Here is a 25914-nt window from a genome sequence, read left to right as displayed (position 1 = left end):
ACCGATTCTACCAGAGGGGCTCCGCCTGCAGGCCAGTTAGAGTGACATTTGCAAAGAAAGCAAATTTGCCAGTTTGAAAGAGAATTAGGCTGATATTTGGGGTGAAAATGTATTTGCTGCTATGAATATTTTTGTAACTAAGGCTGAATCAATATTTTCCTATATCTTCAGTCTTTCTATGAGTTAAAAGAGGCCCTGGCCAAGTGTTGCAACTCCAAGGGAGGGCCTTAACAGAAAAAGTCAGACAACCATGGTGGAACTATAGCAAAACAAGCAATTTAAGCGTGTTGTTTAAGCAAATTTTTTGAAAGATTATTTGTAAAAAAAAAAATGCCACCTTTGGTACTCTAAGCACCGAGGGTATGTGCTGTGCTCCCAGTCTAGAGAGAGACGTATTACACTAGCAGTGCATGTATGTGGAACATCGTTGCTCAGTAGTCTGCGCGCACGCTTCCGAGAGGGTGCCTGAGGGGAAAAACTAGTTGGATCAGAAGCAACACGTTTCCTCCGATGTGCAGGTACTCATTTGGGCCCACATATGAATTATAAGCGAGCACAGCCTTTCCTTGGGGAAATAGTGACTCAGATTCTTAAATTAGTCCAAGTAATTAGAGAAATCGAAATGAGGTGAACCCTTAGATTTTTTTTTTTTATCTCTTGTTGGTAATTATTTTCTTCCTGAGTGCATCAGTTATTTAGCCTGCTCTGTAAATTATGTACAACCCAAGCAATAGAAAATGGGGAAAGTGCATAATTTATGCGTACATAAACTTATCAATAAATATTCATGTTTTGCTCTGCCATCCAAAGAACTTTGAGAAATCCACAGACAGAATATGCTGCGGCGTATGTATCTGCTTAAACAGCTTTGTCTGCCGTTTGATAAATGCTAATAACTCGGTCTGGGCTTTTAAGTTCTCAATTCAGATTTTTCCTTAATTTTCTGACATTTGCCAGAGGTTCCATCTCTCTCCAAGCTGGAAATATTTCATCCAGCAGAGTGTGACTGCCACTTGTCACCGTCGAGATGGTAAAGATGTGAATAAAAGCATGTTATGTTTCTTCAGAAACACTCATTTTTTTACTTTAGGCATTGGATTAACACTTTGGTGTTTAGTATCAGTCTTGGAATACATTGGAAAGAGCTGACGTGGTGCTTTCTCTGGAGACCTTGGCTGTCCCTACAGCTCTATAGCTCATTAAATTAGGAGAAACTACCATAACAGTATGAGCAACCTTTGGCCCTCCAGCCTGTGCTGAATTACAGCTCTATCTCACTACCACATCAATATAAATCACAATTACTGATCTCTGGGGAATACTACAGGCAGCGATTCTTGACCAACACTTGCTAACTTATGGGACTCTCTGCTGCACCTGAAGGAAGATGTCTGTGAGTCCTTGGGTTTAAAGGTAAACTATACCTCCAAACAATGTAGCTCTCTATAAAATATATTCCATAAAACACCCCATATGCAAAACCCTGCTTCATCTAAACAAGCCATTTCATCAAAATATACTTTTCCAGCAGGATGTGCCACTGGGAAATCCTAAATAAAAAAATTGCCATTTTAAGCGCAACCCCCTGGGATCATACGATTCATGGTGCACACAATCAAACCAAGGGAACCCATGCCTATTAAGTCACATCAGCCAATGAATGGACAAAGCTAATGCTGCCCAGAGAGAATATCGGCTTCTACATCTATTTGGCTTGGGAATAAACTAATGCTCCAAATCACTGTGGAAATCTCTGATTCCTTGATGGTATGCACAGATCCTAGGCACCCAGTTCCAGGGGCAGTCAAGAAAACCCAAAACAACAGAAAACCTCAAGTTTGGGCCATAGTGATACTGTTCTTTTCATTGAATACTTCATTTTTTTTTACCAAAAAGCTCTAATTTGGTCCCATCTGTCCACAAGACATTCACCTAGATGACTTCTGGCTTGTTCAGGTGTGTTTGGGCAAACTCCACTTAGGCTTTCTTGTATTTCTCTGTCAGCAGTTGGATCATTCTGGATCTTGTACCCCGTTCATGGAGTTGGTGATGGATGGTGCAAACTGAACTGGGTGTACCTTGTGTCTAGGTCAGCTTGAATCTGTCCTGCAGTTTCTTCACATTTTCGCAACAAATCCTTTTCTGTAACCGTTTATTGATGTTCCTCTGATGACTTGATTACATTGGGGACTTGTATATGTTTCTTACATTTTCTCACTCCTCAGGTATTTCTCTGCTTCTCTTTCTTTTCTCCGTGTTCAGTATTTCAAGTACCACCTGCATGAAATCCAGGTGGTGCTAGAAATATTCCTTACAAATTCTAAAAGGTGCAACTAATTTTGTCCCCTCCATGTTGGGATTTCTGTGTGGAATAACATTGAAATGTGTCCAGCTTTTTTGTGCCGTTCCAGTGCAAACAAAAGAAATACTGTACCTGTGTGAATACCATAGCATTGTTATCGTGCCAATGTATTTAGCAACACGGGTAATTATAAAGTTATGTCTGTCCTATCATAAAGGGAAAATTAATGAAAAAACAAAAGCTTTAATGGCCCCTTTTCAACTGATCTCAAAACACACAAATTAAAGGGAAACTATACCCCCGGAATGAATACTTAACCAACAGATAGTTTATACTATATTGGCCTATTAAAGAATCTCACCAAACTGGAATATATATATAAATCAGTAAATATTGCCCTTGTACATCCTTTCTCTTGATCCACCATTTAGTGATGGGCTGTGTGCTCCCTCAGAGATCAGCTGACAGGAAATGATGCAGCTCTAATTGTAACAGGAAGTAGTGTGGGAGCAAAAGGCAGAATTCTGTCCAGTAATTGGCTGATGGGACCTAGCATGTATGTGTGCCTTGGCTTGTTTGTGTGCACTGTGTGATCCCAGAAGGCGGCCCTTAGCTCTAAATATGGCAATTTTCTATTTAGGATTACCCAATGGCACATGCTACAAAAAAATATATATATTTTATGAAAATTTGGTTTGTTCAGATGAAGCAGGGTTTCACATATGAGCCTTTTATTCAATATGTTTTTATAGAAACCTCTATTGTTTGGGGGTATAGTTTTCCTTTAAATGTGTATATATAAAATGGCAGCCTGTGCGAGAGTGATGTTCCTTTCTGTATCTTATTGTGTTATCTTTTCCACTTACAATGGTTCATGCCGCTGTTGCTTCAATTTAACATCGCCCCTTGATGTCGCTTCATGCCCATGTGTGTATGTTCACATCAATAATCAGTAGTCATGGCAATACATACACACACCGCACTTGAGAAAAAGCATGAAAAATCAGCATTTTCACACAGTGCCTGGCACTTTATTTGCTCTTTTCTTTGCTCCCTGTATGGGGCTTAAGTTTCTGGCTGAGAAACAGAGCGTGTCATCATTCTCCTGCAGCGAGAAGGATTTGCAGCTTTGGTGACAAGAAATAAGGTGCCAGCAGACCCGTCGGGGGAATTAGGAGCACCTTTTGCTTTCCCAATATATTTATTCCCCAGACACATTGGCACGCCTGCCTGTAACTCTATCAGCGTTCCCATTTCCCTTCCCAGCTAGGAGCTGCATATGACTGGCACCACCGCAAAGCTGATTACAATTTTTAATTTTCTACTTTAAATATTGGCATCCTGCCCTGTGAAGTTGCATGCGCTTGCTTGGAAGATGTTTAGCCTGTGTGTAAACTGTTTTTCCTTCTGTATTTGATTTTGTTGCTGGGTTACAGAGGACTTGGCTCCTTTTTATCTCTTTCTCATTGACACAGTGACGGTCTCAATCAATATTTCTTCATTACGCACCTGATTCATTATGGTGTTTTTAGAAATATTGTTGTGTGGAATGTTACTATATAGTTGTGTAACTGCATATCTTTGTGCTGTGCATGTTAAGCACTACCCAGTGATTCTACTCAATTCCCTGTTAGCAGAAAACTGCACCAGTCCGGTGCTAAAACACACCTCTGCTAAAACACACATAGAGACAATTATCAGTAAATGATCGGCATTGTCTATTTTAGTAGCCATGACAAGTAGCTGCTGCTAGTGTGTCTTCACCCTTAAAGGAACAGTAACACCAAAAAATGAAAGTTTTTTAAAGTAATTAAAATATAATGTATTGTTGCCCTGCACTGGTAAAAGTTGTGTGTTTGCTACAGTAATACTACTATAGTTTATATAAATAAGCTGCTGTGTAGCCATGGGGGCAGCCATTAAAGTTAGAAAAAAGGAGAAAAGGCACAGGTTACAAAGCAGATAACAGATGACCTCTCTAGAATACAATAGTGTTTATCTGTTATCTCCTATGTGCCTGTGCCTTTTCTCCTTTGAATGGCTGCCCCCGTGGCTAAACAGCAGCTTTGTTTATATAAATTTCTGAGGCAAACACACTAGTTGTGCCAGTGCAGGGCAGCAGTATATTTTATTCTTATTACTTTTATACACATTCATTTTTTGGTGTTACTGTTCCTTTAAGGGCAGGGGCACACGGGGAGATTAGTCGCCCAGTGACAAATCTCCCTGCAATGCCATCCCACCGACTAGAATGGAAATCTCTGCTGGGATGGCATACGTGTTGCTGCGACGTTCCGCAGTTTCCTCTCAAGGCAACTTCGGGCGTCTGCGGGACATCGCTGCAACAATGCCATCCCACCAGCGATTTCCATTCTAGCCGATGGGATGGCATTGCGGGGAGATTTGTCGCTGGGCGACTAATCTCCCCGTGTACCCCTGCCTTAAGGGATCCTAAAGGAATCTTCCAGGTCAGTAAAAAATGTCTATGGAACTTGTAAAATGTAGTCACAACTGCCAAATAATGACAATAAAATGCAAGTGGTAAATTCTGGAAAAGCAGTAGAATTGTCTGGGTGTATGTAACCCCACAAAATCATCACTTTAGCTGATAAAATGCTGATGCTATGAAACCAAAGATAATCAGATTGTTGTCATGATTGGGCTTTCCAGAACTCAGCATCTAGGCCAAGGGACCCCAAGCTTTTCTACCTGTGAGCCACATTCAAATGTAACAAGAGTTTGGGAGTAACAGAAGCTTGAAAAATGTACCTGGAGGTGCCCAATAACGGCTCTGATTGATTATTTGGTATTCCCTATGTGTACTGCCAGCCTCCAGGAGGTTCTGTTTATCAGTACACTTGTACCTGTTTGCAACCAAAACTTGCCTCCAAGCCAGAAGTTCAAAAATAATCACCTGCTTTGAGGCCACTGGGAGCAACATCCAAGGGGATGCAACATGCTGCTCCTGAGCCACTGGTTGGGCATCACTGATAGCAGTGATAGCACTGCAGTGCAAAAGTACGTGCCTTGTGTGTGCCTATTCGACTGCTTATACCTACAGCACATACATAGCTGCTGGCATAGGGAAGCAGTTTCCAGGCACATTTCCAGCTGGGCTGTTAAGGTTGCTCAGAATGGCAGTATAGTGCCTACCGTGACCTGCCATCTATCTTTACCTCAGTTGCTTTTTTATTTTTACTCCTCTCCCTCTCTCATGTTTCCCAATGGCAGCTCTGTATGGGCATTGACTAATGATCATTTACTAATGATCCATTTATTTTCTCACAATTTGTATTTTTTTTTTACACAAAAATGTGATTTTATCACAGCAAAAACACACTTCTTTAGACATTTATTTTGCAACAAAACAACAAATCCAAAAGAAAAAATATACCAACTAAAAGCTGTCAAGATCGTATAGAAGCCAATGGCAGGTATCCTATTTACTTTCTTTGCTTTGCTGGTTTTCAGGTTCAGGTTTGACATTTTCTTTTGTGCGACAATACGGAAAAGTTGTGGTTTTCACATTTTTCCTACTTTTTGTCCTTCGTTCTTTTTCAATTTGGATCTTTTGTAACATTTGTGTTTTTTGCAAAGACAAGTTTGTTCATGGTTTCAAAAAACCCTAAAACCACGAAAATCTGAATGGCGATAAATCAGCCTCATGGTGTTTTTTGCAAAGATGCTCAAATCGTGTAGTTGCTTAAAAATGCCTTCATTTGGGATTTGAGTGCTTTAGTAGGGCAATTCCTCTATGGAAAGGTATTTGCTGGCGTTTTTTCTGCCGTGACAAACACCAGTGACAAAATGCACCATGTGTCATTGCTCTAAGCCAGACTGGGGACTTTCTTATCTGGTAATGAGGTGGTTCAACTTTATGTTAACTTTTAGTTATAAAATTAAAAAATGTAAACCAATTGCAAAATGTCTCACACTATTACCCTCTACATCAGGGGTCCCCAACCTTTCTTACCTGTGAGCCACAGTCAAATGTAAAAAGACTTGGAGAGCAACACAAGCACCATAAAAGTTCATGGAGGAGCCAAATAAGGGCTAAGATTGGCTATTAGGCAGCCTCTATGCACACTATCAGCTTACAGGGGCTTTATTTGGTAGCAAATCTTCTTTCAAATCTTATTCAACCCAAACCACCAAGTCAGGAATTCAAAAATAACTACCTGGTTTGGGGGCACTGAGAGCAACATCCAAGGGGTTGGGGAGCAACATGTTGCCCCGAGCCACTGGTTGGGGATCACCTATCTCTGTTTATATAGTAAGAATAGGTACTGTTTTCTGGTAACTGGACTATTATAATGCTGCTGTGCAATTGGTCTTTCTTAAAAGCCCTGAACCATTTCCTAGGAATTATATATATATATATATATATATATATAATATATGTATTTTTCAGTAAAAAGAGAGTGGAAAATTAGCCTGCTCTTGCAGCTATGCGCATATTGGGATGGTTCATCGTAAACTTTACCAGGACACAGTACAGTGCACAGATTTAGCCCTTAGTAATGCCTGGAATGTTCTCACTTCAAATCTGAATACATTTCATTGCACATTAAAATCCTGTCACTTTTTGCACATTTTCTTTTCTCACTTTTCCCCCTGCAACTGTAATAAATATTGATAAGTATGGTCACTAGCTATCTGGGTTACATGTATTCACATCCTCTTCTTTCCACATTTAAGTAGTAACGGTAATATTACATCTATTTATTTAAATTATAAGGATTTGTAATTAAAGTGTAAGCTCAAGAAATGCGCACTCATCTGGATTGGGACTGGCAGTTGCATTACGTTCATTTATTCCAATTGTAAAAGGTCTAAATTGTGGAGTGAGGAACTCTGCTAGCATCACTATTCTTTGCAGTGGGGCCATAATAAAGTTGCTTGTGCAGGCTGATAACACAAAGCTTGTACCAATATGGTATATCATATAGTTTGTTTACAAGGGGACACAAACACATAAGATTTCCTTCAATAACTATGCCATGAGTTTGTGGTTCAGGAAGGGGCATATTTATAAAAATGTGAGATTAGAGCGCTCTACAGAAAAAAAATCACCAATTTTCTATTCATTCCTTTGGGATTTAGAAGCGTATTTATCAAATAGTGATCTCTAACTTTCTAATCTAACATTGATAAATACACTTAAATATCCCTTAGGAATAAATAGAAAGTGGGTGAATTTTTCTGCTGTGACCTCTAATATTACATTTTGATAAATCTGTCCCTAAGTGTGCCTGGGCCTCCGGTGCTGCAGTGGGTTCCTACTCACAATGAGACCTGATTAGGGAATGTGGAAAAGCAGTCAGCCGTTCAGTAAGCAATTTGTGCAGAGATTTTCCCAGAAGCGGGTTGTTTGCTATAACTGTAAAGGGGAGAGAAAAAAGGGCTCATTAATAAACACAACCAGGTGGGGCTCTCTAACATGCAAGCTCATTAACACTAATGGGGGGGGCATAAATAATTTGGTAATTTCAAGGTATTTAAGATATTGTTACACTTTTATTCAATCCTGTTTTCATTAATGTGTTGCATTTTTATAAAATCTGAAGTTAATCAAAGTAGGAAAAAAATATGAATTTTGAATTTTGAAGTCCAATTATTTTTTATTTGATGGGCGATTTTATCTCCAAAGATGTGGAGCCGCGATGGGTGCTTCTTTTGCCAATCACTTTATGGGATAATTTGAACGGCTCCACGTCTTTGGAATGTCTAATCCCCATAGGTCACAACTGGTGTGCTTTATTCGCTATATAGACGATTGTCTGGGTATTTGGGATGGCGATGAAATTTCTCTTAAGGAATTTGTTAATTTCTGTAATAATAGAGTTAAGGGTATCACATTTACTTTTGAGTCACATTCTGACACTATTTCTTTTTTCGATGGTCTACTGATATCCAAATATATCAATATACCTGTACATATGGATCTCTATAGGAAACCTATTACTTGCAACACTTCATTACACTATGGGAGTTCTCATCCAGCTAACTGTAAGAGGGGTATCCCAGTTGGGCAATTCCTCCGTTTGCGTTGGATTTGCTCAAATGGGATGCCTTTCATCAACAAGCCATGCAATTGTGGGATTGCTTTCTGGAAAAAAAGGTTATAGTACAGACCTCATTAATTCGGCTTATGAACGGGCGGTGGCGAGTAATAGAAATGATCTTCTGGGGGATTTTGCAGGATGTAAACCTAATAAACGGTCAGTGAAGGGTGCTGGTGTATCTAAATAAGGTTTTTCTATGACATATAATAGGGATTCACATTTTATTAAATGAAGTGTTGGGGGATACTCATGCCGGACCCGATTTTAGCGAAACATCTGGATGTTTTTTTCTAAGTAAGCCTTCCCTGTATAAGCTCCTTGCACTTGTGGGGAGAGCCAATGCACCTACCCTCCTCCTCTAATGAATAGTGGACACATAGCGACAGTAGGGATTGCTACTTGCCTGGATGTGGCAGTTGTTCCATGGTTCCACTAAAGGGTTATGTCAATAGCTGCTACTGACTTGCACCAAGGGAATTGCTCACTGTAATTAATGCTGTGCATGTTGTCCCACAAGAAGGGATGCCATGGCCAATGTGCTGGAATGCTGGGGAGAAAACACTGCATTGTGGGGGAAAAAAATGCAGATTTATTTCCAAAAAGTGCACTTTGCACCATTAGCTGCATTTGGTAAATATATCCCCCCATCTAGTTACACCAGCAGATTAGTTTATTCTGAGTCTTAATTCAAATAGCTATAGCATAAGTCACTTTGCAGCTGCTGTTTCATGGCACATATAAGAGCTATATATTTATAAGCACAATAAGAGGTAAAGTAGATTCAGTTTGTGCCCTTTTGGTGCTATTAACTTGTACCTGCTCTTTAACACTTTGCAGCAAGAGCCAATGCCCTATTCCTAGCAGCTTTGCAACTACCTGTTTATCTATTTATTTGTATTTGCCTTCATCTTCTGCCTCTTCACAGCTTTCTAACAGGGGTCACTGACCCCGGCAGCCCAAAATCTATTGCTCTGTAAGCTCATAATTTTATTGTTATTGTTTCTTTTTATTCCTTATATTCCTGTTCATTCGATCTCCTTTTCATATTCCATTTTTTTTAATTCAAACCACTGCTTGGTTGCTGGGTTAAGTAAGAACCTAGCAACCAGATAGCTGCAGACATACCAAACAGGAGAGCTGCTGAACAAAAAGCTAAATAACTGAAAAACCACAAAAAATAAAGAATAATTGTAAATGGGAAAAAAATATCAATGTCTACTTCATGTTAAAGCTGAATTACCCCTTTAATATGCACTTATGAAAGTTCTGCATAATTCCGCTAAGCATGATCTTTTTTATTTAGCCTTAACTTTAATATTGTTGTGCTCTGTGCCTTGAATATCTTTTATCTAAAGTTCCTTTGTATAGACTAGTCCTTGGGCTGAATGTGTGTGGGTTGGGTGGGGGAGTTGTTTTGGCAGCAGATAAAAGATAGAAGTAGATAGAAAGTGAATAGAATGTAATGTATATTAAAATACAAAAGCTGGATAAAGTACCAGTTACAATGTAGGATTTCAGATGTATGCTGTTCATTCAGTAAATAGATTATAGTATAAGGGTATAGCATAGCGGCGTGATGGGCAGATTGCTCCTTGACATATGGCTTATAATGACTCAGAACTGACTGTAGACCTTAATGGCAACAGTGATAATCACCATGAACAGCTTGAGTTTCTCTGCTTCATTCTATAAAAAATATATGGCATCCTTATGCATTAATTCAGTTTTACTGAGAGGGAAGGGTCTGTAGGCTTTTTCTTCATACATTACTCGAAAAAAATAAATGGACAATAATCATTCCCCTGTAAGAGCTCTGTATAGTCATTTATTAGATTGGGAACCCATGGGTCAGCCCATCTCCAGTCTTCTAGTTATGGCTGTTTGTGCATTAGTGGCCCCATGCCTGCATCTATTTATTTGCCTTTACGCTAGGTCAGCTTCTCAGCTGCCGATGAGCCCTGTGATCCATTTACTTCAAAGCCAACCCAATGAAGGCTGATAGCTGCCGCAGTATTCTGGGGAGCTGCAAATGTACCCTTAGTTATGTATTTAGGTATAAGAGGCCGCCCGCTGCCATATCTAAGCTGGGTGCAACCTGCTCCTTGCTACTCTCTGTATTATCAGTGCAGTGTAGCAGGAGCAGGTTGCCCAGGGGTAGGGTTTCCCCCATCCAGCAAAGTGTTTAATAGTTGATGCCAATCCCATTTAATAGGGAAGAAAGGTAAAATAGGAAAGGTTCCAACGTACGCAGGTGCCCAGGGGTATAAATAACAGAGACAGGGTCCTCACTAAAGGAATTGCAGCTGATTTCATGCCTATGGTTTCTGAGGTGGGGGTGGCCCTATAAAGAATTTGCTTTGGGGCTCAATAACATCAAATTACGCCGCTGCACGTTAAATCACTGAATGCACGTCTGAGCAAGTTATTATAACTTTTAATGGCCCTGTGTGAATCCTGCACTCTCCCTCTCCCCCCCGGGTCCTGCACTATGTGGTCAGTTGGTTCCTGACAACTCCTATTACAATGATGCTGTCGGCTCGGCTTTAAAATCTCACGCTGATTCTGTTTAACATGCAGCGTGCAGTCCTCAAACATTCATTTTTAATAAGGTACATAGCACTTCAGGCTTCCTAAGCGTAAAATTACCCCACTCCTTTCTGCAGAGGTGTTGGTAATGTTCAGGTTGCAGCAGAAAAAATGTGTTGTGCAGAGTTAATAGAATAAAAAGCCACCAGCAAAATCCTTGATTTGTGCGGACATATTACCCAGAATCCCATGCAAGTGACAGTGTGCGGTTAATGCATTTTTAACATTGTTGTGCATTAGTCAGGGTCTCGGCACAGATACGCAGAGGCAAAACGTTTACTTTCTGCTACCATTAAATGACACTTAAGACAAATCTCTTCTCGTCAAATAAACAGTGAATTGATTTGCTTTTTCCTCTCATAATTAGATTAACGCAATGATTTCAAAGGAGGAAGGGTTGACATATCGGTCAAAGAGGGATGCACAATGCATTCGGTTATTATTCTGCTTGTTATGACAACCTGGAAAATGTTGTAAAATATATATATATATAAATAAATTACATCACTAAGCACAGATATAACTGATGACATTACCAAGCACAGTTTTAAGGATATATAATTATGGCTCTTGTTTATTATATATCGCTTTTTTACAATGTCGTGCAAGGGCTCATTTTTCAAAATAATGCTCCTCCTGTCTTTTTTTGCCTTCTTTATTCTCCTAGTTTACCGTATTTTGCGTGACTTTTTTGTCGCTGTTGGGATTTTTTTGTATTGAGCGATAGTAAACGATGGAAAAACCAATCCATTTTTTTTCGCAACGGCGACGAAAAAAAGTCGCAAAAATACTGATCATTATAAAAAAACGCGTTCGGATGCTTTCGATCCGTTCGTGGATTAGTAAATCTGCCCCATAGTGTACTATAATGCACTTGCGTCCGGGTCTGGCTGCACTCTGCACCCCATGCCGGATAGGGTTGCCACCTTTTCTTGAAAAAACTACCAGCTTTCCTATATTTGTATGCTTTTTCCCTGTTAATAACATTGGAATGAAGAATCATTTTTTCCTGGCTAGGCTGGTAAAATAATGGGCAGGTGGCAACCCTAGCGCTGGATTGGAAATCTATCACTAAGTGCAGATTGCGTTGGTGTTGGACACTGGGCAGCCTTGTGTAACTGTGTGGCAGGACGCCTACTTGCCTACACCCGCCCATCATGAAGGCAGCAGTCTGTTCACAGGTGGAGATACAGGTCTTTGTGCTCCGTTTTTGTGTGCAGAGACCTATTACAATTTTTTAAGTTTCAGAACAGGGCACAAACTGCAAAAAACATGGGTTATTGTGTGCACCCTGCCCTGCACTTAATAAATTACCCCAAGAGGATCATCTGTCCTTCCCTTAAGTTTTTTTCCCCTGTTTTGTTCTCATACCGTAATCTGAACTGATCATGATATACAGCATACAAGGCCAAATGGTGAGTGAAGGGCTGAGTTTTTCTTGTATACTGGTGGGCCTATGTGGTATATGTAAATTGTCTTTTCATAGCACTTGTAATAGACATTTTAGCTTCCTGGATCTTATAGTGTCACCTTATTTGCACCTTTGTTGAGGAACTCTGTTTGCATTGAAATACAAGAGTCCTTATTGTCATGTGTTTACACTGGGCAAGTAAAATTGCTCGTGGGTATTCTCCCACACACCAACATATCTGCCTTGAGTGCTTATTTTTTTTTTGGGACACTGTGTTTGGTATGTACAGGTATCAGATCCCTTATCCAGAAACCCGTTATCCAGAAAGTTCCAAAACACAGAAAGGCCATCTCCGATGGACTCCACTATAAGCAAATAATTCTAATAATAAAACAGTACCTTGGACTGGAGGCAAAACAATCCTGTTGGGTTTATTCAATATTTAAATGAATTTTAGCAGACTTAAGTTATGGAGATCCAAATTACAGAATAATCCCTTATCCGGAAAACTCCAGGTCCCAAGCATTCTGGATAACAGGCCCCACACCTGTACTATATTATATGTTTTAATATGTTTAAAAATGATTTTGTAATTATACACTACATTTGTATTAAGGGAATACCCCTCCATCAATTGTTTCAAGTAAAATGACTCAAATATAAAGACTGCAGCAAGGAGCATATATGTTCTGGTTTCGCCTTTTTACATTTGTTTTTCTCCCCCTCCAGGTATGCAATAGGAATCGCCTATAAATCCGCTCCAAGGAATGAGTGGGTTGGGAAGAATACCTCCTCGTGGGTCTTCACTCGATGCAACAATAATTTTCTTGTAAGACACAATAACAAAGAAGCTCTTCTGGATGTGAATCCTCAGTTGAAACGTTTAGGTGTTCTCCTAGACTATGATAATAATACACTTTCCTTCTATGATCCAGCCAACTCCCTCCACCTGCACACCTTCCCCATCTCCTTTATTCTCCCTGTGTGCCCAACCTTCACTATATGGAACAAGTCTGTGTTGATACTCTCAGGACTCCCTGCTCCGGATTTTATGGACTCCTTTATGTCTCAGCCGCAAGAAACTATATCCAGACCTCAGGAGTCTCCCTATGTTTCTGGGCTTAAGGGTTGCCAGTAAATGAGACTTCTTCATCCCCAAGGACCAACTTCAACATGGCTCATTCAGCAAAGGACTTGGATGGGAAATCTAGCCCCAGGGAACAAATATATCTGTAGTTTGTTCAGTACAAAGACTTCTTCACTCTTCTTTTAATTCAAGATCAGAAAGTAGCTCTGTGTATTTTCTTATATAATGGCAAGCAGAAAGCAAAAAAAAAAAAAAAAAATTACACTGTATTTCTTCCAGGTATTATTTATATTATTTCCATACAAGCTGACCTTTAAATAAACCTTTACTATGTTAGAGAGAGACCTATTATAAGCAATGTCCCAGTTGGTCTTAATTTTTTTTTATTTCTTCCCATCTGCTGCCTGGTTGCTAGGTAAATAAGCTCTAGCAACCAGATAACTGTTTAAAACAGATGCACAACAGAAGATGTAGATAATTCAGAGGGCCAGTTGCAAATTGTCTTATAATGCATGGTCTGAATCATAGTAAAAGTTCATTTTAAGGCAAATTTCTCCCCTTACGGTTGCAAACAATCTTTGTTGCAAAATGCCAGACTTTTCAGCCACCTTCCTAGTTCATTTAAGGTCTTCCATCATGTAGAAATGTTCTAGAAAGGACCTGTGCTTAGCCTAAGGTGGAAGTGTTACTGTGACACAAGTGCACCTACAATATAGGGGTCATTCACAATCTGGCATTTTTTTGCACTTTATCAACTGCGTTGGTCATTGTGTAGCCACTGGCCTCTGTGGACTGCTGTTTGGATTAAGTGCGACCTGCATTGGGCATGTAGGCTTCCTCCCCTCCCGCTCCCTATCTTGCACAAGCACATTACATAAGTGGAAGAAGCTGCAGCTTGCTTTGGGACGCCGTACTTAACGCCTGCCTAAAGGGCTGGGCTGCATCTCCTGACACTGCTTTCTGCATGGAGCACTGTATTTCTAAGAGCTAGAGAGATACAACTGTGGGGACACAATGCTGTTAAATGAGCACAAACACATTATAGGAGCCAATGGGGCTCCACTGTGAACCACTGAATTAGGTGTGACTTGAAATCAGCACTTCCATGCAAGTAAATATTTAATGGGGAATGTGGCGGCAGTCGCTTACCACCACGTACATTTTATGGCTAGCACTCAAAAATCTTTTTCCATTAAAAGACACTTTATTAGATCATCTCAGTCCATGGATGCTAAATTTGGTGCAATGATTTTTGTTTTTGGCCTGATCCAATGGTAGTTAAAATACAATAAATTATAGGAAAGTGGTACATTGAGCTTGACACATTTGTTGCACTGCTATATACAGTTTGCCTTGTTGCTGTTCCTGATGCATTGATGTCTAGTTTGTGGCCAACAAAATAGGTGTGCCTTCAAACATTACTGCTATTGTGCAAAGGCTCAGGGGAGATTGGCGGGCCTGTACATTCAGTCAATGCTGGTGTTATGCTAAATGCTTAATATTGTCCTGCACCCCACGTGGGGGCATAGTGTTGCCAAGAAAGTGTTTATAGATACTCCTGCCTATCTGGCTGCATCCATAGAGGAACACTGCCTGACTGACAGGTACTTGTCTGGCCCCAGCATAAGGCTTATGTCACCTATGGAGGATAGAAATTGCTTCTTGTAGGAGTCTAGGGGGCACATTCATCAAAGTATGAGTTTGAATCCCAAAATGGATAAAATTCGGATTAGATATGATAATTTCTGATGATCGCAAATATCACGAAAATGCTAACGAAAAAAATCGGAATAGTCGCGATAATCGTATTGGTGATCCAAAAGTCACTCAATTTTCATATCGAATGATCGTAAACGGCGGGAAAACCTTTCCGACTTTGATCCTTCTGTGCATGATTTTGGAAGCCTCCCATAGGACGCAATGGCACTCTGCAGCTCCAACCTGGCCCAAGGAAAGTCTCCCATAGGGCTCAATGGCACTCTGCAGCTCCAACCTGACCCAAGGAAAGTCTCCCATAGGGCTCAATGGCACTCTGCAGCTCCAACCTGACCCAAGGAAAGTCTCCCATAGGGCTCAATGGCACTCTGCAGCTCCAACCCGGCCCAAGGAAAGTCTCCCATAGGGCTCAATGGCACTCTGCATCTCCAACCCGGCCCAAGGAAAGTCTCCCATAGGGCTCAATGGCACCCTGCAGCTCCAACCTGGCCCAAGGAAAGTCTCCCATAGGGCTCAATGGCACTCTGCAGCTCCAACCTGGCCCAAGGAAAGTCTCCCATAGGGCTCAATGGCACCCTGCAGCTCCAACCTGGCCCAAGGAAAGCCTCCCATAGGACGCAGTGGCACTCTGCAGCTCCAACCTGGCCCAAGGAAAGTCTCCCATAGGGCTCAATGGCACTCTGCAGCTCCAACCCGGCCCAAGGAAAGTCTCCCATAGGGCTCAATGGCACTCTGCAGCTCCAACCCGGCCCAAGGAAAGTCTCCCATAGGGCTCAATGGCACTCTGCAGCTCCAACCTGGCCCAAGGAAAGTCTCCCATAGGGCTCAATGGCACTCTGCAGCTCCAACCTGGCCCAAGGAAAGTCTCCCATAGGGCTCAATGGCACTCTGCAGCTCCAACCTGGCCCAAGGAAAGCCTCCCATAGGGCTTAATGGCACTCTGCAGCTCCAACCTGGCCCAAGGAAAGTCTCCCATAGGGCTCAATGGCACTCTGCAGCTCCAACCTGGCGCGACAATACGATTTTGTTGTACAAACTTTGTCGCAAAGTAGGAAAAAGTCACGCAAATGTACAAAAAAGTCACGCAAAGAACGAAAAAGTTGCAGAAAATACGAACAGTACGAACCAATACAAATTTTTTGTATTGGGACTCAATTGTACTTTGATAAATGTGCCCCTAGATATAGAGTTCATTGCATAATAGGCTACTTACCCTAGGGTTACTACATCTTTGAGGGACACATCTAATAAATACACAGGCTTAAACTAAATTGCAAAGTACAGCCCTGCTAGCTGGATTTTATAGACATGTCCCTCAAGTTGCAAGTGATCTGGCAACCGCTAACTTATCTCAAAGGGAAAAAAAAATGAAATCCAGTTTGTAATATTCCTGTGCAACATAAGCATATAACATAGGAGTGGAATCAGCGGCAGCCAGAAAGAACAGCCAGGTGGGGGGAATAATAACTGTTGCATCACCCAATACAGTGTGATTAATAGGGTTCCTAACTATAATGGAGAGACCTTTCCCTATTGTACTTGTGTCTAAGGGCTTGTTAATAAGCATTAAAAAAATCCATCAGTCCTTTTGTTGTAGCCTATGGCAAAGTGATGCTTCCCAACCATACAGGGACAAATCTGTTAGTTCGTGGTGGGCTCTACAACATAGCTGATTTTAATTAGAACAAAAATCACACTACAATGTAGAGTTGCATGAGAATATCATGCGTCTATCATGCCAGATTAATTACAGTGTTTCGCACTCGGCATATAATATAATATGTCTGTCTGTTGCTTCCAAAGCCGAGCCACCTGGAGGAGAACCAACACAGCACATGTCCCACATACCTCACTCGCACTGCAACATCCAGCAAGGGCTTAACCCCCTCATGTCAGAGGAAAATGTTAGTAACCCTATTGGTAACTTTCAAAGCACTTGTTTTCATATGATACAATCACCTTTCTCGTTTGTGCCACAGCAGTTTGGGTAAATCTAGCAGCTAAACACAGTACGGAATACATTAAAAGGTCAGATGGAACTCATTCTTAAAGTGTTGTTCTGCTAAAATTCTAATTGTGTTCCTTTTTTACCTCTTCAGCCAGAGCCTTGAGTTCCCTCTTCTGCTCACTTCAGAGTCAGGAGGTGTGACTGTGAAATAAATAAGCTTTCGGAGGATAGAATCCAAAACACTTGTGTTATAGAGTGGTCCCAGCAAAGCTAAAGGTACAAAGCACCTACCTATTAACATCACTGCTCGGAAATTATCTGTAATTGTCTGTTTTAAATGAAAGCTGGATAACCCAGTAAGATTGTGATACATCTGCAATGGGGGGCTTTTTAATTATAGCAGGTTTAGTATTCCTGCCAAACAATGAGCACACTAATATCAGCCCATAGCAGGAGTGCCAGCAGTTATCCCTCCAGGGTTCTAATCTATTTGGATACTGAGAATAATAAGCTGGGGCCCAAAACATTAATGACATCCAAAGAGATGTTCTAGGCACAGTGGCCTGAGGGCATGGAGGTGTTTTGCAAATGTGAATATATTCTTTACGTTGGCTGCCACCTTATGCCACCAAAACTTGCCTCCAAGCCAGGAATTCAAAGATAAACAGCTGCTTTGAGGCCACTGGGAGCAACATCCAAGGGGTTGGTTAAGAAAACTGAGACATGACAAATGGTCAATAGGTAGATACAATTTTAAATACAATAATACATACAAATGGCCTGAGTTCCTGGAAACATTTGCTAAAAGTTGTATTGAAAATATCATGCATTACACATTATATGGTCTGCCATGACGTTTGATGCACATATTGGTCCTTTAATGGACAGTTTACAGTGGGTACATCTGTATTACCTTGCAGAGACCTCTAGAAGTGATTGGGAAGGGAGATTTTCACATACAAATGGGATTGTGTATATCACAGTGTGTATCCAAAATATGCTTATATTAATATATAAACTATACATATGACTGTATGATATATTTATGGGTTGAACATATTTAACAGTAATAGTATTAAATACATTTTATGTGTATAAGAATATGCCAAATACAGCAAAGGATTTTCATGTATAATGTAATATAAGATTTGACAGATGCAAAGATGGAGAGATTTATATAAATAAAATCTGTGCAATGGGTTGGAATTGTTTTTTCTGAGTTTTTCATTTATGGTGGTGCTTGTCTCAAACAGAAGAAGAACTATCATGGGTTGTCACATGGGAGTCACTGACTACAGTAGCCAAACAACATTAGCCCTATGAGACTACAATTTCATTGTTATTGTTACTTTCTATTATTGTTTTTCTATTGTTTTCCTATTTATATTCCAGTCTCCCATTCAAACCACTTCCTGGGTGCTATAGTGATTTGAACCCTAGCAACAGCAGTTGCTATTGTGTAAAAAAAAAGTTACACAAGTTATAAAAAATGAAGACTAATTGCAAATTGTTATAGAATAGTACTCTCTACATCATACTAAAAGTTAAGTCAAAGGTGAACAGTCTTTGGATGTAAAGCAATGCTGTAGAGATGCTATGCAGGGAAATCTCGGCCACATCAGAAGTAGAAGATTATCCCCCTGCAGTTAGAGCAGAGTACTATAAACTTAGTGAATAGCAAATAGCTGGCTCAGTAGGGAAGGCCCTGCTCTCAGCACCTTTTAAATACTGTACATTGCCCCAATGGTACATATTGTATCCATTTATACATAGCATAGTTCATTTAGATATTACTGCCACTTTAAGTAGTTAGCTACATAGAAATGCTTTGGTAGGGTTTATAACAGGAAGAATATAGGGGTAACACTACAATACAATAGCAAGAATATAGGGGTGATTCACAAAGCAGCTGTGAGTACATTGCAATGGACATAAATGTTGCACTTATTCATTAAAGGTACTTGCGCAGGGCTTTCATATAGTTACGGCAAGTACCATTGCATCACTCTCTCCTTTGGCAAATGCACCTATTGACAATGTCTGGAGCTACTGCTGCCCCGAACATGATGGTTATTCTATGGCTCTCACAGTGGGCTGCGTCGACTGGCACAGAATACTTGCAGCAAAACATCTTCCTCGGGACGATCGCTGGAATTCTTGGTACGCTATAGGGGAAATTTCAAATTTCAAATTTGATTTTTTTTTGACAATTCAAGTTTTTTTGTACTAAAAAACGCAAAAACCATGAATGTCAAAATTTGCCCTCTAATAGCTTGCAAGATTCTATAGAAGTCAATGGGAGTTTGTGACCAAAAACCCTTATACTGGCCCCATGTTTAGCCAGTGCATGATCTAGCCAAGATGGTGGCAGCCCATTGTTCTGTTTTCCCGCCGAAAGGGTTTTAAACAAAGAAGCTCCCAGAAGTCCCCTCCAGAGGAGCTGGGCATGTCCCTCCTAGGTTAAACCCCTCCCCTAATGATGCTGCAGGGGACCCTGCCAATTGGAGCTGCTAGGGTTGGGTTAAGCAGAAGCAGGGTCAGCCTCCTAACCAATCAATCCTAGGGGGTGTGGAAAAGAGGGGAGGTACCAGCAGCAGGGTAGAAAACCCAGAGGTTGTGGGTGGAGAAGGAGCTTTTTGTTGATCTGGGTGTAACCTCGCTACGGCAGGACACCCTCCCCTGCGGTTCCTTGGGATCCATCCTAGCTCAGGCAGGAAGATTCCCTCCAACTGGATTACCCTAACCCCTGTGGAAGGACTGTTTGCCCCTGGAACCAAGGTAGTGTGTTTCTGTGGAACTACCCAAAAAGGAACTTTGTTTATTCCCATTGGAACTGCCTGGGGAGGCTACCCAGGTAATTGTGACTGTCTGGGTGGGACACCTTTGTGTATTGGGGGTTGGGCTGGGAGACTCGGCCTTTGTTCCCTGGAGACTGTGCAGAGGGGGGTTGCCCTGAAGACTCCCTGTAGGAGGATTGATGTGATTGGGACTTGTGGACCTTCCATGCGTATTGCCCTTTCCCTGTTTATCTACGTTTGGTTGTAATAAACCCCTGTGAAACAACCCCTGTGGCACGTGTGGTATTTCCCTGATTGTGCTAGCGGCTCATACGTCATACGTTGTGTGACATTTCTGGTGGCAGTGGTGCGGATATGGATGCTAGCACATCAGGGAACTACTTGGACCTTACAGCTCATGAGCTCTCCGAGCTCCGGCTACCCACGCTGCAACGGCTCTGCCACCGGTGGGGTATTGACCCAGAGGGGAAGCGGAGACACGAGCTGATGGAGCTACTCACTCCCCATGCTCAGCCTACCCAAGAAGGCGACACCCAGGGGGACCCGGAGACTCCTGAGGGGGGAGAAGAGATGTGTAACTTGCATCAAGATGCAGCGGAGGGAGGTGAGGACAGCACTCTCACTATGTTCCATAAACACTTAGCTGCTATTGGCCCAGGCCTGTCCCCAGCAGAACGGCTAGAGGTATGGCGCCTAACTTTGCAGGCCAATCAGCCTGGGCCCTTGAGCTCTGGGCCTGCTGTGGGGTCACCCAATGCTCAGCGGCGAGTGGTGAAATTGACTCATGCTGCTTTCCCCACATTTGATGAATCTAAGCAGAGCATAGACGGTTTCCTTCGCTCCTTTGAAGGTTTGTGTGAGGACCACCGAGTCCCTCAGGAGGAGTGGGTGCTTATCCTGGCGGGTAAGCTCACAGGCAAAGCTAATGAAGTTTATCAGGAAATCCCATATCCTCAGAGGGCGAATTATGGGGAAGTACGGCGGATACTTTTAGCCAGCTATTCCATTACGCCGGATTCCTACCGGAGAACATTCCGTAGCCTGGTTAAAATCCCTCAAGATACCTACCAGAACTTTGGTGGGAAACTACAAAGGGCATTTCGCCACTGGATACGCGGCAACAAGACCCACACTCTGGAAGACTTATGCCAGCTTATCCTTAAGGAACAATTCCTTGAACGATGCCCCACTGAGGTACGGGAGTGGGTAAGTGACCGCAAGCCAGGCACCCTAGATGAGGCCACCCAGCTAGCGGATGAGTATATTGAGAACCGCTCCCAGGCCCGCCCCCTTACCCTTGCTTCAGGTACTATGGTCAACACCCGTGGTCTGGACCGCCCCCAGCCTCCGCGGTTAAACCATTTACCTAATCGCACCCTCTCAGCACCTACTCGCGCAGCCACACCCCGGACCTGTTTCCGTTGTGGATCTCTGGCCCATTTATCTCCAGCCTGCCCTTTAAATCTACGTCCTGCCCCGCCAGGGCCCACAGGGAGGCTCTCTGCACCTCGGCAGGTCGCTGCTGTCTCTTCACCAGGACCCAATATTCGTCAGCAGGTTATCCAGACAGTACGGCAGCTTACCACAGACCCAGCGGTTGCCCCTCCCAGGCCAAGAGAGGATGTAATAGAGGAATATGTTGTCTTGGGGATGGGCTGGGACAACAGTGGACAGCCCAGAAAACATGTACTTCCTGTCAGGATCAATGGTAGGCAGGTGGAGGGGTTCTTAGACTCAGGATCATTTATTACCCTAGTGGAGCCCCATATTGTCTCTGCAGATGCAGTGATTCCTGGCAAAACTGCCCGCATTGTTCTGGCTGGGGGGCACAAACAAGATATTCCCATAGCCCAGGTCACCTTGGATTTAGGACACGGACCGTTTACTCATCGAGTTGGCATACTGCGACAACTGCCTGCTGAGATCCTCCTGGGCAATGATGTGGGCCATATTGAATGCAGCCTCTCCCGAGATACTAATGAAGTCAACACTGTCTCCATGGATGCGCCACAAGGGGTAAGAGAACCTGCAGCTGACTGTGACAGTCCCCCTACCCCTGACTTGCTCCACCCCACTACCTTTAGGGAAGCTCAGCACACTGACCCTACCTTAGAATGTATACGAATTAAGGCAGGGAAACCCCCAAATGAGCGAGGGGAACAGATTGTTTGGGAGCGGGGGCTACTCTATAGGATTGTGAAGGGGAACCCCAACCAGCCATGGAAGTGTTCCCGACAACTTATAGTACCCCTGAGTTACCGGGCTCAGCTTCTTCACATGGCCCATGAGATCCCTTTAGCTGGACACCAGGGGGTTACCCGTACTCGACACCGATTGACCCAAAATTTTTACTGGCCTGGCATCTCACAGGAGGTGACGAGGTACTGCCGCACATGTGACAGCTGTCAGAGGACTGGCAGGGCCAATGATAAGCCCAAGTTTCCCCTCTGCCCCTTGCCCATCATCAGTGAGCCCTTCCAACGGGTGGCAGTTGATCTTATTGGGCCCCTTAGCCGGCCAAGCCGTTCTGGAAAACAGTATATCCTCACTGTAATGGATTATGCCACCCGGTACCCAGAAGCTGTAGCATTGCGTAAAATTGATGCCCCCACAGTGGCTGATGCCCTTATCCAGATTTTCAGCCGGGTGGGCTTTCCTAGTGAAATATTGTCAGACCAGGGACCCCAGTTCACATCCCAACTACTGCAATGCCTGTGGCAGCGTTGTGGGGTCCGGGCGATCCACTCATCCCCATACCACCCCCAAACAAATGGTCTTTGTGAGAGATTTAATGGGACACTAAAGACCATGTTACGGACATTTGTGGAATCTGGCGAGAAGGACTGGGAGCGTTATTTGCCCCATTTGCTATTTGCCTATCGAGAAGTTCCCCAAGAGTCCACAGGATTCTCTCCCTTTGAACTGTTGTATGGTCGAAGGGTCCGAGGCCCCTTAGATTTACTATGTGAATATTGGGAAGGGGCCCCACAATCACAAGAGGTCCCCATAATCCCCTATGTATTAAAGTTCCGCCAGCGTCTGGAACAAATGACCAGCCTGGCACATGATCACCTCTCCGCAGCTCAGCAAAGACAGAAAGTGTGGTATGACCGCAAGGCCAGGGAACGCAGGTTTATGGAAGGAGACAAGGTGCTTCTCCTAGTACCCACACGTCATGACAAGCTCCAGGCTGCATGGGAAGGACCCTATGTGGTCACTCATAAGCTTCATGATACAACCTATGTGGTAACTCCCCCTGAGGACCCATCTCACTATAAGACTGTCCACATAAATATGATGAAGCCTTATCACATCAGAGAGGACATTGTTAGTGCCATATGCAGTGCACCAGTTGAAGGTACTGATGATCCTCCAATCCCCAACCTTATTGAGGAGGCCACTTCAGCCAGGGGAATAGATGCAGTTACCATAAGTGACCACCTTCACCTATCTCAACAAGACCAACTTCGTAAAATTTTACGTTCCTATTCTCCCATGTTTTCGGCGAACCCAGGGCGCACCCACTGGGCTGAACATAAAGTTGATACAGGAACTCAGTTACCTATACGTAGCCCTGCTTACCGAGTGGCCGAAGCAGTTCGGCCAGAGATGAAAAGTCAGATAGATGAGATGTTGGCCTTTGGGGTTATTACTCCCTCCCATAGCCCATGGGCTTCACCTGTGGTGCTGGTGCCCAAGAAAGATGGTAGTACCCGATTCTGTGTGGACTATAGACGACTTAATGATGTGACCACCACTGATGCTTACCCAATGCCCAGGGTAGATGAGCTCTTAGACCGGCTGGGAAATGCAAAATATTTGACTACCCTTGATCTCAGCCGCGGTTACTGGCAGATTCCCCTTGCCCCTAGTGCCCAGGAAAAGTCAGCCTTCCTCACCCCCTTTGGTTTATATCAATTTACGGTAATGCCCTTTGGTATGAGAAACGCGCCCGCAACTTTCCAACGCCTGGTGAACAGGCTGCTGGAGGGAATGCAGGACTTTGCTCAGGCCTATCTGGATGACATAGCTGTCTTTAGCCAGACTTGGGAGGAGCATCTCCAGCACCTCCAGCGAGTTTTTGCTCAAATTCAGGATGCTGGGCTTACCCTTAAGCCAGAAAAGTGCCACTTAGCCATGGCCGAGGTACAATACTTGGGACATAGAGTTGGGGGTGGACAGCTTCGCCCTGATCCTGCTAAAGTTGAGGCAATTTGTCAGTGGCCTATACCCAAAACTCAAAAACAGGTATTAGCCTTCTTAGGAACTTCAGGTTATTATCGGAAATTTATCCCTAACTATAGTACTGTTGCCAAACCCTTGACAGATCTGACAAGTCGCCAACGTTCTCGAACCATTGTGTGGACCCCAGAATGTGAGTCAGCCATGAACGCTCTAAAGCAAGCTCTGGCTAGTTCCCCTGTGCTGGCGGCCCCAGATTTCTCCCGGCGCTTCATTTTGCAGACTGATGCTTCCAATTTTGGCCTTGGAGCAGTACTTTCCCAAGTTAATACCTATGGTGAGGAGCACCCCGTTGCCTACCTGAGCAGGAAACTGTTACCCCGAGAGGCTGCCTATGCCACCATTGAAAAGGAGTGCCTGGCAATTGTATGGGCTTTACAAAAACTGCAGCCCTATCTGTATGGCAGAGAATTCACTGTTGTGACAGATCACAACCCCCTCAGTTGGTTACAGAGGGTCTCAGGAGACAATGGGAAACTTCTAAGATGGAGCCTCCTGCTTCAACAGTATAACTTCACCATTCAACACCGAAAGGGAAAAGAGCATCACAATGCAGATGGACTCTCACGCCAGGAGGACTAACCGACCAGCGGTGGTTCCTGAGGCCCTCCCTAATAAAGGGGAGCCCCAGGGAAACCACCTGCGCCAGGGGGGAGAAGTGTGACCAAAAACCCTTATACTGGCCCCATGTTTAGCCAGTGCATGATCTAGCCAAGATGGTGGCAGCCCATTGTTCTGTTTTCCCGCCGAAAGGGTTTTAAACAAAGAAGCTCCCAGAAGTCCCCTCCAGAGGAGCTGGGCATGTCCCTCCTAGGTTAAACCCCTCCCCTAATGATGCTGCAGGGGACCCTGCCAATTGGAGCTGCTAGGGTTGGGTTAAGCAGAAGCAGGGTCAGCCTCCTAACCAATCAATCCTAGGGGGTGTGGAAAAGAGGGGAGGTACCAGCAGCAGGGTAGAAAACCCAGAGGTTGTGGGTGGAGAAGGAGCTTTTTGTTGATCTGGGTGTAACCTCGCTACGGCAGGACACCCTCCCCTGCGGTTCCTTGGGATCCATCCTAGCTCAGGCAGGAAGATTCCCTCCAACTGGATTACCCTAACCCCTGTGGAAGGACTGTTTGCCCCTGGAACCAAGGTAGTGTGTTTCTGTGGAACTACCCAAAAAGGAACTTTGTTTATTCCCATTGGAACTGCCTGGGGAGGCTACCCAGGTAATTGTGACTGTCTGGGTGGGACACCTTTGTGTATTGGGGGTTGGGCTGGGAGACTCGGCCTTTGTTCCCTGGAGACTGTGCAGAGGGGGGTTGCCCTGAAGACTCCCTGTAGGAGGATTGATGTGATTGGGACTTGTGGACCTTCCATGCGTATTGCCCTTTCCCTGTTTATCTACGTTTGGTTGTAATAAACCCCTGTGAAACAACCCCTGTGGCACGTGTGGTATTTCCCTGATTGTGCTAGCGGCTCATACGTCATACGTTGTGTGACAGAGTTGTCTTGGGCAAAGTCAAGCCATATTTTCAAACTTGTGGAACTGAGAATTCATTTTGTTGATAGAATTAATTCTGTGCCATAGAATCTTCCTTTCTGTCACAAGCATCTATTTTGTCATGAAAATCTAGCTTGGCATATGCTAGTCAGTTACACCATTATATATTTTGTCCTAGTTTTATAATTCATTCTGTAAGTAAGTTTATACATCACTGGTTCTGTTATATGGATTTTATACATTTGTGAGACAAAAAGCTTGTTAAAATTTACAGA

The 25914-nt window shown here is 43.2% G+C and overlaps 1 protein-coding gene across 2 annotated transcripts in view; it reads left to right on the top strand.

Annotated features, from left to right (window-relative positions):
* Window positions 1–13805, top strand: part of mid2 (midline 2) — a 146606-nt gene extending 132801 nt beyond the window's left edge. For both annotated transcript variants that reach the window (XM_018096932.2, XM_018096931.2), the window contains exon 10: window positions 13094–13805. In XM_018096932.2, coding sequence (XP_017952421.1) covers window positions 13094–13502 — 409 coding nt within the window. In that variant the 3' untranslated portion in view covers window positions 13503–13805. The remainder of the gene's footprint in view (window positions 1–13093) is intronic.
* The last annotated feature ends 12109 nt before the right edge of the window (window positions 13806–25914 follow it).

The sequence above is a fragment of the Xenopus tropicalis genome, chromosome 8, assembly GCF_000004195.4.
Source record: "Xenopus tropicalis strain Nigerian chromosome 8, UCB_Xtro_10.0, whole genome shotgun sequence".
NCBI lineage: Eukaryota > Metazoa > Chordata > Amphibia > Anura > Pipidae > Xenopus > Xenopus tropicalis.
Note: the sequence above shows the minus strand (reverse complement) of the source record. Positions and strands in the feature narration are given on the sequence as shown.